Below are 14,449 nucleotides of genomic sequence, written 5' to 3'. Positions count from 1 at the left end.
AAATGCAAAGGTTACTGGACTATGGAAGAAAGATTTCCTAGAATGTTAGCTCTGATTTCAATCTAGAATCCAGGAAGATTTTGAAGTTCTGATTCAAGATCTAGAATCTAGGAAATTGATTCAATTTTCTGCCTGTTGACATAAAATGATTCATCAAAGAAACTGAAAATCAAGAAGCAGAGAAATTTCTTGCACAAAACTATTCAGCATGAGATGTTACCACTGATAAAAACTTGTAGTAGTAAACCTGGTGAGTCACTATTGATTGCTTGACCTTCTGAATAGACCCCTTATTTATATAGCAACATTCAAAACCTACTCATTTATTCTATATTTATGAGCCCTTCAGTTGAAAAACAAACACCAAGTGGAATACCAGATCATAGTAATAGCTTCAGTGATTACACTGCAGTTACATGACTAGTTCAGAGTAGGCCTCGGAACCCATATGAGGTTGGATGCAGGGAAGAAATGACACACAGGGGATGTCCCAGGCTCGATCCCGAGCACACGGAACGACACATGATCACGGCTCCAGGCAGAGGTATCCAAATGGCAAACAGCAAAGGCTTCCACCCTATCTCCATTTTGGCCTTCTAGTGACACCTTAAACACCTTGTTCTCACTCACTTGGGAATGGCAGTAGAAAATTGCATAAGGGTAGGGCATAGTATGACAAGCTACCATTTTGGGAGCTGGTATCTCTGTAGGCACTTCCAAGAAGGTGTAGTTTTGGAAAAGGGTACTTGACTTTGTGAGATAGGAAGTTGTTAAGACTTGGAAATGGGACTCCAGCCCAAAGATGCTATGCACAAAATCAAGCAAGGATTCTAGGGAAGTAGCACAGAACTTGGTCTCTCCTCTGATGGGCTTAAGTCCACATTCTCTAAGTGTATTTTCCATGGCTCTGGCTTGGGGGGAGCCTTGAGAAAAGGAGAAGAATTCAAGGAGGTGTGGGAGTTGGGCAAATGAGAAAGGAATGGAATCAGCTTCTTCTTTAGGTAACATGCGAGGAGAAGAAGCAGGGTCCGTTTTGGCAAAGTAGATGGGCATTGTTTTCCCAACCTTCAGATCCTTCATAGTGAAGAAGACAACAACTGAAGGGTCCAAGTGATCCATGTGGGATGATGAATGACCATGAACATGCTCTGTGTCTTCCCTTTTTCGGGTTTCTTCGCCTCGCTTATCATGACCATGCAATCTGTCCTCCATGGCATGTTGCCCACCATCCTTTTTCTCACTTCCATCCATGCTATGGAGTTGCAATACATTAACCCCTTCTGGGAAATCATCCATGGGAAATTTTGGAGCCACCATCAACTCCTCTCTAGGCATCTCCCTGGCTCCACTTCCATGGAAACACTACAAAAATGGGGAGAAATGTCTGCAGCTTAGAATATGGAGATCTGTAACATGACTTAGTAAACAAGGTTTCTAAGAAAATTTGTCTAAAACCATGCGAAAACCCTTGAAAAGAAAACTAAAAATGGTCATCCATTATGATGAAATTTAGAACTACTTATATTTCCATTCAAATGGAAAATGATATTACCAGCTAAAATCTTTGTACTTTACCATGAACATCAAAATTTCCAGCTTCCACAGATTATGTCAATCAAATAATAACAATTATACCAGTATTTAATCATCATCATCGTCTTGAACTGCAGGGGCATAGAAGTTCCAAGAGACTGCAAAGATGTATGCATGCTATATGAATAAATTGAAGAGTGGAGAGGTTACCATCACAGCCAGAAAGTGAAGGAAGATGCTCCAAAAGGAAAATCTCAGGTTCATTTTTCTTCTTTTCTGGGAAATCCTTTCTTCTTCTTCTTTATCTTCTCCTTCTGGTAAGACAACAAAGAGACCAACAGAACTAGTCAGCAAACAAAGGAGCATTCAATCGAATACCACAAGGGCAAATTCATATTACATCTGAGAGTAGTAAGGAGTTGAAGTCAGACGACTTCCTCAAAGAAATGATGCCTTTGATCACCTAGGCCAAAGCCAATTAGGCAAAACTTAAACAATCCACTCATTCTACGAGATGAAATTAAATCCACGGAAGCTTTTGATAATTCAAGGAAACAGAAAGTGGGGTTTTTAAATTACAATTGAATAGTTTTACTTGTGAAGATTTTATTTAGATTTCCTCTGTGAGAATACTTTTGACAGCAACGTTGTTTCTATTAAAAGTGTTTTTAATTAAAGTATTTTAGGAAAAATAGTTTATCAATTGTTTTCTCATAAAATATCATAAATAATTTTTTAAACTATTTAAAAATGTTTTTTAAATTTTATAAAGTGTTCGAATTTTCTTCTGAAGTGCTTTATATATTAGAAGGGTTTTTCTAAAAATATTGTCAAACAAGCTCTAAAGGTTTTTCTTAATATACATACTTTAAAAAATCCCAAGAATCACTTTTAGAAATCACATTTTTAAAATCACTTTGAAAAAATAATGCAAATAAAAACCCTTTTAGCAAAATTACTCTGAAATAAACTTTTGTTTTAATTAAATATACATTAATATTCCACTCCAACATGGTGTTCTGCTGCTTAGCAAATATATTGACAAAACTAGATGAGAAAGATGAGATTGGTAAGCGTCAAATTTCAAATGTAAGCATGACTTTGAGAGGATTGATAAGAAAATAACCTTTGAAAATGTTAATCCCATCAACTATGAACTTCAAGGATGAGTATATATCCTGTTAACTATGCAAAAGTTAAGGAATTTAAATGTGAAACCTACAAATTTTAGACCATATTCGATAATTATTATTGAAAATAGTTATGAACAACAGTTTTGAAAACCATATTCTTATGTTTTGTAGGATAAATGTCTATTTGAGAATATGAAATATTTTAATTTTTTTTATATTTTAAAATAATTTTTATATATGTACTTTACTTTTAATTATTATTTATATTTGTATAATTATTTTTTTAAAATAGCTCTTCAAAAGTAAGTGAAATAACTAAAACATGTTCTCTAAAAACCCTTTTATTTATTGATTTTTAGTTGTTAAATGTGTTTTATTATTTTTTTTGTTCTGAAAAAAAATATATTTAAAAAATGGTTCTGAAAAATAATTTTTAAGAATAATTTTAAAAAATTAAAAGGTTTATTTGAGAACTTAAAAACGTTTTTAACTTGTTTTTTAACTTTTATATGTAGAATTTTGTTTTTAATCATTTTTCGTATTTGTATAATAATTTTTTAAAATGATTTTCATAAAATAAATGAAAATAATTAAAAAATATCTTTTTGTTTTCCTTTTTAAAATGAAAAAACCATTTTTTAAAATAGTTATAAAACAATCCGTTGCTTCTGAACTCCAAACAAGCTGAACAGTGAAGCACCAATCCGAGGCCAAACCAACCCATCTCTACTGCTAGCTGGGTGGGGCACAGAAGCAAATTTTAGGATTAGATGGGCTAGGCATGGCTGTTTGATAATTTCTCTAGCAATTCAGGTTCAGTGAAAGCATGGTCTACAAGCAGACCATCCCTCGATAATTTCTAACAATTATGAAAGACATGGGTATTTGCTTCTGATTCTCTCTGGATTCGGGCCTGCTGCCACCCATTCGAAAGAGAGAGGATTAAAAATCTGCGATGAATTGCTAGAAAACAAAAACAATAATGGAACACTAATATTTTTTAAGTAAAAGGGTGCGCATCCAATAACAGGAACATGATGTGGGGTGGGCAGACCCAACCTATTGATTAATTTGGAGGAATGATTTCAGATCGAGGGAGGGATAATTATTTTATCCAAAAGTTTGTTACTTCATTCAATGAATTCTTGAATCATTATTTGATTGAGATTCAAGACTCCATCAATCGACCGACACCCTTTTTGTTAAATATTGAAAAGATATTTTATATTCTCCCACATGTGTAACACACCAATTCTATTTGTTTGTATCTTTATATCTTAATCTTATTTATCTGCATCATCATTCAATGATTAATCTTTCAAATTTAGACTTTATAAGTACCATTACACAATACTTTAACATTTTCTTGAAATTCTATTGATATTACAAACTATAAAATCATTATTTTCTCTCATGGAAATAAAAAAATTTCTAATTTCACATCATCTTCCTCAACTGCAACGGTATAAGGCTGAACTAATAACTATGAAGTGAAATCCAAGGAGACTATTCATAGTCCAAGAAAATTGCAAGGGAAGTTTTTTAATAATAAATTAGTGGTGCCAAAGAATTTACCTTTTCTTTCCATGATACTTCAAATCCAAACAATTTTTTTAATCATAAATATGAATAAAGATTTTGCTTTAGATTTCCACGAGATCTCGAATCCCATCCGCTATATTTTTAATTAGGCATATGTTGATGTGTGACTCAAACATTTTTCTTGCAAACTCTTGGAAAAAACAAGGGCACAAAACATGGTTGGTAAGTCGTCAAATCTTCAAGAATATATCCAGTGATTGGGTCTCTGTTATATATATATTTTAATATTTTTAGTAAAAATAATTGGATTTATAAAAGTAATCATTCATGTGAGACATGGAACGTGTTTGTCATGGTATATATATATATATTATTTGACGTGCTTTTTTTGATTTATTTATTTCCCTTTTTAGCAAAGAATTTTAAAACTTATAAGGTTTTTTACTAACCTTTATCTTATTTGATTTTTCTTTATATTTTTAATAACATTGAGATTTTGATTTGCTTCCCACTTTTCTCTATTCCATATTACTTGTCACAATTCTAATGGAATCAAGAAGTAATTATTTTTGTGAAAATTGTTTTTTGAAATATTAATCATATAGATATATACAAAATTTAATTCAATCGATTATTAAGTAGGATGTTTTAATTATTAAATGAATTAAATGAGTTATACGATATGTTACATGTCTAGTAATTAGGTAGTATTTGAGTTTATATTATTAACACTATTATTATTGTGTCGGGTTTGGGTTAGAATATCGAGACTTTGACATGATGGGAAAATTGTAACCCATAAGTTAGCCGCACATTACCTATTTTCTGAAGTTAAAAACAAGAACACTTTCTAACCTCAATTCTTCTACTAATATTTAGTTGAAAAATTCATACGAGAATGTTTTAACATTACTTGGTCTTGTCATGGCTCTTACACTTAATCTTCACATCATTTGCCCACCACCAGTGTTGATATCTTCAATGCATTATTGAAGGCCGGCCAACAAGAATTGCACATCATGATATGATCAATATGCATTATTGAAGGCCAACTTGAACCTTAAGGTTAATCCTTCTTAGCTATATGTTTGGTTTTCTTGTACTGCTTATCTATCTATCTATATAAATAGTAAGTGGGGTCTCAATTCAAATAACAGAAACAAAGTTAGTGTTTTCAGATTGAGGATATGGCTTCTTCCTTGGCTTTCTTCACTATTTTCTCACTTCTCTTGGTGAGCATTTCTAAGAGGCAAAACTGAAACCAATTGATTATGAACTCAGGAAGATTTTGAATATGAATTTGTATGGTTTAATAATTCTTACAAGTTCTAACATATTTTTCTCTTAATTTGTGAGAAGGCGGGCAATGCAATAGGTGGAAGAAAAGAGCCCGGGGAATACTGGAGAGATGTTATGAAGGATGAGCCCATGCCAAAAGCAATCCAAGGCCTTCTCCCTGAAGATCAATCATCTTCTCTCTCAAGCAAGAAACCCAACTGTCAGACAACTACAGAGGCAAGAAATGGGGATGATGTTGTCAAGGGTTTTGAGCCTAAAAAAGAGAAGGTTTTCTGGGTTTATGATGATGAGGATGCTAAACTCACAGAAGAGAAATCATTTGTTAAGGACCTTGAGCCCTGGACTAATATCTCAGCCTACCATGATAAAGGTGCTACCAAAGAAGAGAAGCCATTTGTGGGTGACTATGAACCTAGGCCTAATATTTCTGCTTACAATGAGTAAGCGAAGATGCTTGTATTGGAATTGATGTGAAGTGTGTGAGATGATTTAATAAAAGTTGTGCCTGGTTTCTGACTCATTACAAGTTGGTATTCTCCATACTATCTATATTAATTAAATACCTAGAAATGATTATGACTTTCGGAGATCTTGATGATTATCCAGGATGTGGGTTTTTGCTTTTTTCATTTGTTGGATGTGGGTTTTTTGGATTATCCAAGTTGATCCTAGAGAAATTCCATAGTACAGAACAATAATTGAATACTATAAATCTTCTCTCAGAGCACTTAACTAGCATCTTCATACTTTAGCTACACGCCTTCTTTAAGTAAAGAACATATATACTTAGAATCAATGCCATGCAAGATCTCAACCACTTCTTGATGCCCAATCAAGAAGAAAGCTGTGAGTTTTACCCCAATCCAAAACGACAATGATGATAAGGATGGAAGAAAAAGATGAATCAATTTCCCGAGAAAGGAACACTCAAATTTTGGAAAAACAATGAGGAGCACAAAGGGAAGATAGATGATGACTATTGTGTTTCCCTAACCCTTTGGAAATTAAGATATAAACTATTCACAGAAGCAATAGTTTGTCATTAACTCTTAGGTGCAACCAGCTTGGTCTCCATATCAGTGAGTTAATGTAACATAATTTGATAAATTTTCTAGCAACTAAGATCCTCTTTGGCAACAGTTTTTTAGAACAACATTCCATTTTCCCAAAAAAATACAAAAACAAAAACATAGATTAGACAACCAAAAAATTATTTTTTGTTTTCTATTCCTCAAGATAGAAAAAGTATTTTAAAAAAATATCTTTTAGTTGTTTTAAGTTGTTTTCGTTTGTTTTTTAAGAACTATTTAAAAAAATATATATAACTATGAAAAATGATTAAAGATAAAACACTTGACATAAAAATTATATTTAAAAATTTTAAAAATAAGTTAAAAACATTTCAAGTTCTCAAATAAAATATTTGAGAATGATTCTCAAAAATTATTTTCAAAAAACATCTTTTAGTTATTTTAAGTTGTTTTTCATTTATTTTTTAAAAGTTATTTTAAAAAAATAATTATATAAATATAAAAAATGATTAAAAATAAAATGCTTGATATAAAAATTATTTTTAAAATATATCTAAAAATATTAAAAATAAATTAAAAACATTTCAAATTTTCAAATAAAATATTTGTTCTACAAAATATTAAAGGATGATTCTCAAAAATTATTTTCAGCAAACAAGACAAAGTTCGGTTAGAACATGGTCGACAACAATCCCATCCCGTGATCATTTCAAACAATTATAAAAAGCATTGTTTATTTTTCTTCTAATTTTATATGGATTCGGTTTGTTGCCACCCCTCCAAAAGATAGAAGATTAGAAAAATACCAAGTGAATAGCTAGAAAACAAGGACATGCCAGCTTTATAAGCTAGAAAACAAAAATAATAATGGAACACCTATCTTTTTCATCTAATAATAGGAGGAAGTGGGGTTGGTTACGTTGGTAGATCCAATCTATTGAATAATTTGAGATGAATGTAGGGATCATTATTTCATTGAAATTGAAATGAAGCAATATATATATATATATATGAAAGAGATAAAAAAAAAATTACGTGTTTCCACGATTAATATAATTTCTACATTCATATAATGTATTAATACTAAAAAATTAATAAATTGAAAGAAACAAGAAGAATCACAATGGTAAAATTCTCAAAAAAGATTTTTCAATTATGTCTGTATTGTCTAAAAAAACAAAGCTTTAAACTTAAGGCGTTAAATATATAATGGGGGTAAATTCATCATTAATTATATAAAAGAGTTACATCGCTCTCCACAAGTTCGACTCCTACCATCTTAAATGAAGTACATAACATATATATATATATATAACAACAAAGAGACTACTTACATAATTTAATTCATGAGAGGGTCAATCAAAGTATTTATCTAATGTAAAAACCTTTATTAGAAATAATACAATTTCACCAAAACTAAGAAAAAGCAAACTTCAAATAATTTATGAATTCCAATATTAGCTTTAATGAGAGTAAATGATTATTTAAGAAAATTACAATGAAAATCTTCAAATCGTAAACAATTATTGTTAAAATTTTTAGTGAAGTGCTATATGGATGTATTTATTGTTTTTTATTTTAAAAAATATTATATAAAATAACTTTTATATAAAATACAAAAATTCATAAAAACTTATTTTGATAGGATAATGTAAGAGTTTCTATATTGTTATTTTATACAGAAGTTTTTACTATTTTTTTTTAATGATAAATGAAGATTGTTGAAGATTTTACCTAGATTTCCACAAGATTTAGAAGCATTTTTTAATTGCCCTTATGTTAACACGTTACTAAAATATTGAGCGTGCAAACACGTAGAAAAAACAGGGCAGTAAAATAAGGTTGACAAGCCATCAAATCTTCAAGAATATTTCTTGACTCTTGAGTAAATGGACAGCCCAAGAAATTATGGGTCCACGCATTTCTTTAGGAAAGCCATTGGTAAATAAAAACAACTATTCATGTGACATTTGAATTTTAAAATGTTTGAGGGAAAATAAATAAAAGGAAAAAATAGAAGGAAATTAAGAAATATATTGATTATTTAGAGAGCGTAAAACTTAATACTTATTATTTAAGTTGAATTCAAGTTAAATTATACTTAAATTGTTAACTTAAAATTTATTACTCAATTTTTACTTATTATTGGTATAAAGGTTGTTTGATAAAATTAATTTAAAATATATTTTAAATTATTAAATTGATATATTCATCCTTATAAATTATAATTAGAGTGAAGGAGGTTAAATAACAGTGGAGGTCATGGAACATCAAATGAGATTGTAGAGATAATTAAGGTAAATGATGATAAAAATATAAAATAAAGATGTGAATAATTAAGGTAAATGAGGATAAAAATATAAAATAAAGATGTGAACTTAATAATAAATTGATTATTTTTACTTATTACTTAAAGTTGGTATTAACTTTAAGTCATACTTTTAAGTTATTTTACCAAATGCGCTTAATTTATTTAATGATTTCAATTAAGTTATCAAATTGGTTTATCAAACAAACACTTTTATTTTATTTATTTATTTGTTATTTTTAATAACACGAGATTGGATTTCCTGTTATGTTTGGTTCTTGAAAAATACTAAGAAAAGAAAAAAACTATAAAAAAAATAATTTTTTTCATGTTTGATTGTCTTATAAAAAATATCAAAGAAAATAAAATATAATTAAAATTGGTTAAAAACTTATATATTTTTAAATTATTTAATTTTTAAATCGTTGAGTTAAAATAAGTAAAATGAGTTTAAAATAGCAAATAAAAATACTTTATTGACTTTTCATTTATTTTTTATTTTCCTTCACTTTTATTTTCTTTTACTTTTTCTTTATATTTTATTTTCTTTGCATTTTCCCTCAAATTTTCTGAAAGCCAAACATAGCCTTAATATTTTTCTTCATTCCCTCGATCCAAAATCATTCCTATGAAATCTAAGAGGAAAGTTGAGCTCTTGTCCTTGAGCAAATGATGGATTAGAAATAAGGAAAAATAACATAATCTGATTCTGATCCACTTGATCCTAAAGTTGGCCTGGTGCCAATATTCTATGTAGAAAATTTGGTTTGAGAGCTCGTTTCCTACAGGTAATATTTTAGCATTACGTGGGGACCTTGGTTTGCATGAAAGCAAAGGGTTGGTCACATATCTAGCCTCATAGAGGGCTTTAGCCTGAATATTTTGAACAATTAGTTGAAAAATTCTTAAGAGAAATGTTTCAACATTACTTGGGTTTGTCATGCTCTTAGATGGTGTTTGTTTGTTTTCACTTAAATCTAAATAAAATTTAATTTAACTTAATTTTAAATACAACTTAATACTATTAAATATTTAGTTATTCTTTTTATTATTTTATTTATGTTAAATATTTCGTATTAAAAGGGTGAAGGATGCGTTGAAATTGTGTTTTGGTTGTTTCAAAAAGATATTTTTATCATTTAACAAAAAATTAAATATTTTGACTTTTTCTATTCAATAAAAATTTTTAAAAAATAAGTAACAAGTAAATAAAAAAAGTTAAAAACAAACGATCTAAAATTTGAAAGCAAATTGTATTTAACATTAAATTAAAAAACAAATACCATCATAAACTGTCTACACAACATTGAATTAATCATATAATATAATGCTTAAATAGGGTTTTGGCTCGAACTTTTCTAGCAAATTATGGTTAGTTAGAGCATTGGTCTTTACCAAGTCTACCCATGAATATGATAGAATAGACGTGAGAAGTTATCTTTTTTCTTTTCACTTTTTAGCAGAGGTTACTATAAAATTCAACTTAATTTTATTTTTTACACATTTATACTTTTGCATATTATTAAAAACACATAAGAAAACCTAATCAATGTGAATCTGAGAAATTTTGATTTCAGAAACTTCAAATTATATTATAATCTTTCTAAAATATTCTTATAATATAAAATTTTAACTTTTTTATTTTTGTTGTAAATATAAATGTTTGTTAATCTCACTAGAAGATTGTACCATACCACCATGGTATGTTATTGTTTGAGATGTTACAAACTTACAACATACCAACAACCTTTATAATATTTTTTGCTTGGGATTCTCTTGTCTCGTTTAGGTATGGTCCATATGGAAGGAAACGAAAAAGCTGAAGGGCATGACAACCCTATATGCTAGAAAACAAGACGATCATGGAAAATCTCTCTTCCATTATTAACGAAAGCAATCATGAAAATAGTAAGTGGGGGCGGAGAAAGGGAAATGGGCTTAAAAAAAAATGTGGTTGACGATCATGGAAAATCTCTCTTCCATTTCAAAAATGCTACTTTCCATCCTCGAATGGACACAACAGTATTGTATCTCTTAAATGCTATTAGCTGAGATAGGATCATGTTGTCGAAGCAATAACCCCACTATTACGAAATTGGTGGAACCACATTCATATCAGTTAACAAAATCACACAAATATGATTGTGGACAGTTTTGTTTTTTGTTTTTTTTTATTATGATTTATGAATCTTTTTAAACAATAACTTAATTGTCCTTTGTTAAATATTTGATGTAAACTCTTTTATCATAATATTTTTAAATATACCCATTCAATCCCCTTTGAGTGTTACCCTCCTAGACAATAGTTTTTCGAGAATAACAGATGGAATCAAGATACAAAATAATGAGATCTCATATATGATACAAATGAATGAGAGCTTGAAAATAAAGACATGAAACCCTATTTGTGCTCGTAAGATTATTTTAAACAAAAATGTCATTCAATATTGTAATAAGACCTTATCTTTCATCTCGATTGGAATTAATTAAGATACAAAGAGATAAGATCAAGATAAGAAATGATGGGATCTCATATTTGATACGAATGAGTGAGACTTGGAAACAAAAGCAAGGAACCCATATTGGTACTAATGTCTTATCGGTATGTTCCAAAAAGAGGTTCAGTTCTATAGTAAAACTATTTTTTTTTATTTTTTATCTCAATGTGAAAATGTTTTGATCACAAAGGCATTATTAATATCATCCTGCATTATTCATCATCAACGTGGAATAGTAAATTTTCAAATCCTTAATTAACATTTTTTGTTTTCTTGTACTTTTTCTGTGTATAAATAGTAAGAGCAGCCTTGATGCAAATCACACAGTGGTAACCTAAGTGTTTAATTGATTGAGAACATGGAGTCTTCCTTCGCTTTGTTTGTTATTCTCTCACTTGTCTTGGTAATCTTCATTTCTTATAGGCCAAGAAAAATCAAGGCCTCGATCTTAGATATGACTTCATATGGTTTATACTAGTTCTGTAGCAGCGAGTTCTAATATATTTCCCTCTTCTCTGAGCAGGTTGGCAACACAATAGCTGCAAGAAAGGACCCTGGGGAGTATTGGAAAGATGCCATGAAGGATCAGCCCATGCCCAAGGCCATCGAAGGCGTTCTCTCCGCCAAGAACCCCAACTGCCATACAGCTACGGAGGCAAGTAACGAGCAGGCCGATCAGCTTCTAAAGGATTTTGAGCAGAAAGTAGAGAAGGCTTTTGCCGAGGACTTTGAACCCAGACCCAATGTCTCGGCTTACCATGATGACAGTAAAGTTGGAGAAGAAAAATCATTTGTTAAGGACTTTGAGCCCGGGCCTAACCTCTCAGTATACCATGACGATGAAGTTGCTTCAAAGGGAGACAAGTCATTTGTTAATGACTTTGAACCAAGGCCAAATCTCTCTGTTTATAACCACTAAGGGAAAGCCATGTATAATTGAAGCAGGTACAAGTGGTCTATGTATGCCTTTCACATAAGTTGATCAGCACTGAAGCTAGCCACATGTAAGAACTAAGAAGTAAGATCGATGTTTCAGGTTTGTATGAGTAATGGTGTGAAGTAGTATTGAAGTGTGGAGTGTGAATTGTATTATGATGATTTAATAAAAGCTTGTACCGGCCAGGTTTTGCTTTTGAATCGACTCAATGACGCTTATTACTTAATGACTTAAGTTGATTTTAAGTTAAATTATTCTTAAGTTATTAATTTAAAACTTATTACTTATTTTTTATTTTAAGTGTTAAAATTTTTTTTATAAAATTTATTTTAAATTATCAAATTAACATATTTATCTTCATCGATTGTAATTAATATTTATCATTATTATTTTAATTAATATATATTTTGATTAATTTTAAGCAATTAATTTGTTTATTAGACATTCATACTTAAAGTATTATAAATATATAAGATAACTTTAAAATATTCAGTATAAAAATGAGTCATAAATATGAGGTCATGGTTGTTAAATATATGTCTCATTAAATATGAGTAAATAAGAGCTTTTTCGGAACAAAGTTAATAGCTTTTTTTTGTTAATGGGCTTTCATTAGAAACACATTCAAGGAAAATCATTGTATTTGGATATATAAAAAATAAATAAATTATGAAGGATCACTTGTCTTACACTCAATTTTGATGTACACAACAATGAGTCAATCACACACCTAATGGGTCATAGCAGTTGAATTTTTTGGTAAAGAACATGATATATGTTGTGAGCTCAAATCTTTTAAGTTTAAACTTTTAGAAAAATTTATAATTTAATATGCTATTAGAACTTTGTTTAGTAGAAGGTTATATTTTCGAATCGTAACTTTATAATTTACATATTTTCTTTTTAGGAAAATTGATTGGTGAACACTTTCCTAACAAATCAAGGTCACTTAGAACATTCGCTTTCACCAAGCCTATCCCATGAATATAATAGCAGACCCTTATGCATGAAAAGGACTATGGGCCTATGGCATGGCATATGAATATGAAAATGGCGTAACTAACAAGGAAGTCGTATGGAGTAGGACATATTATGTCAAAAAAATGGAGTAGGACATATATAGTGCGACCATTTATCTTCAACTATTGTGAGAGTGTTTGATAAATCAACTTAATAACTTAATTTGATTTAATAACTTAATTTAAGTTGTTAAGTAGATTAAATAAGTTTGATAAAATAACTTAATATCATAACTTGAAATAAAAAATAATTTTAAATTATAAATTAAAATAGTTAATTTATTCTTAATCTTAAATTTTTTTTTGTCTCATTTGTTGATCCATCCTAGTGAGAATATAGTTAGGAATTATGATTCCACATTCATAATTCGTTTTTTATAATAAATATTTTATGATTATCTTGTATATCTATAATACTTTAAATATGAATGTTTTACAAATAATTTATTACTTAAAATTAATTAATGTAAATAAATCACTTAAAATCAATGAAGATAATTATTTAGCCATAGAAGCATGTTCTTCCTCAGTCATTGTGAAGTAACAATCAACCAGGAAAGATGAAGAAGAATCAAGAAAGATCAAGGACAACAGAAAATATGAAGCTCTGATACCATGTGAAGATATGCAGAATTGTAAGGAAAACAGAGGAGAAAATAGAGGAGCACTCAAACCTGTATTGAAACTGAAACTCTCCTTACATTTAGATGAGATAAAAATATACAGGTGAGGTCTATTTATACACTTGAAATGGATCAATAAAGCTGTTAAGTATTGACAACTGACATAACTAATTTAACTGACATTAGTTAGATGAATTCTGTTTGGCTATTTGTGATTTTAACTCTAATTCATCTATCAGATTTTGGATATTCCAACACCCCCCCTCAAGATGAGAATGAATGTTTATCATTCCCATCTTGCTGATAAGATGATGAAAATTGAGACATCCGAGAGGTTTGGTCAATATATCTGCCAGTTAATGCTTGGAAGGAATGTGGATTATTTTGATCAAACCCTATTGCAATTTCTCTCTAACTAGATGGCAATCGAGTTGTATATGTTTTGTTCGTTCGTGGTGTACTGGGTTGGAAGCTATTTCTGAAGCAGGTTTGCTGTCAGTATATAGCAGTGCTGGTTAAGGATGCT

At 29.7% G+C, this 14,449-nt stretch overlaps 3 protein-coding genes across 3 annotated transcripts; 2 read left to right on the top strand and 1 right to left on the bottom strand.

Moving 5' to 3' along the window:
• Window positions 1-307: 307 nt before the first annotated feature.
• On the bottom strand, window positions 308-2,136 carry LOC100852969 (BURP domain-containing protein BNM2A). Its single transcript, XM_003631591.4, has 3 exons — window positions 1,934-2,136; window positions 1,744-1,847; window positions 308-1,362 (listed from the first exon to the last, which is right to left on the bottom strand). The coding sequence occupies exons 2-3, from the start codon at window positions 1,795-1,797 to the stop codon at window positions 421-423; spliced, it is 996 nt and encodes a 331-aa protein (XP_003631639.1). The 5' UTR covers window positions 1,798-1,847; window positions 1,934-2,136; the 3' UTR covers window positions 308-420.
• Window positions 2,137-5,290: 3,154 nt separating this feature from the next.
• Window positions 5,291-6,027, top strand: LOC104878807 (organ-specific protein S2). The gene is made up of 2 exons (XM_010649563.3): window positions 5,291-5,440; window positions 5,568-6,027. The coding sequence occupies exons 1-2, from the start codon at window positions 5,396-5,398 to the stop codon at window positions 5,949-5,951; spliced, it is 429 nt and encodes a 142-aa protein (XP_010647865.1). The 5' UTR covers window positions 5,291-5,395; the 3' UTR covers window positions 5,952-6,027.
• Window positions 6,028-11,617: 5,590 nt separating this feature from the next.
• Window positions 11,618-12,481, top strand: LOC100852930 (organ-specific protein P4). The gene is made up of 2 exons (XM_003631590.3): window positions 11,618-11,747; window positions 11,868-12,481. Exons 1-2 carry the CDS (start codon window positions 11,703-11,705, stop codon window positions 12,261-12,263), a joined length of 441 nt encoding a protein of 146 aa, XP_003631638.1. The 5' UTR covers window positions 11,618-11,702; the 3' UTR covers window positions 12,264-12,481.
• Window positions 12,482-14,449: the final 1,968 nt, after the last annotated feature.

The sequence above is a fragment of the Vitis vinifera genome, chromosome 3, assembly GCF_030704535.1.
Source record: "Vitis vinifera cultivar Pinot Noir 40024 chromosome 3, ASM3070453v1".
Lineage (NCBI taxonomy): Eukaryota > Viridiplantae > Streptophyta > Magnoliopsida > Vitales > Vitaceae > Vitis > Vitis vinifera.
Note: the sequence above shows the minus strand (reverse complement) of the source record. Positions and strands in the feature narration are given on the sequence as shown.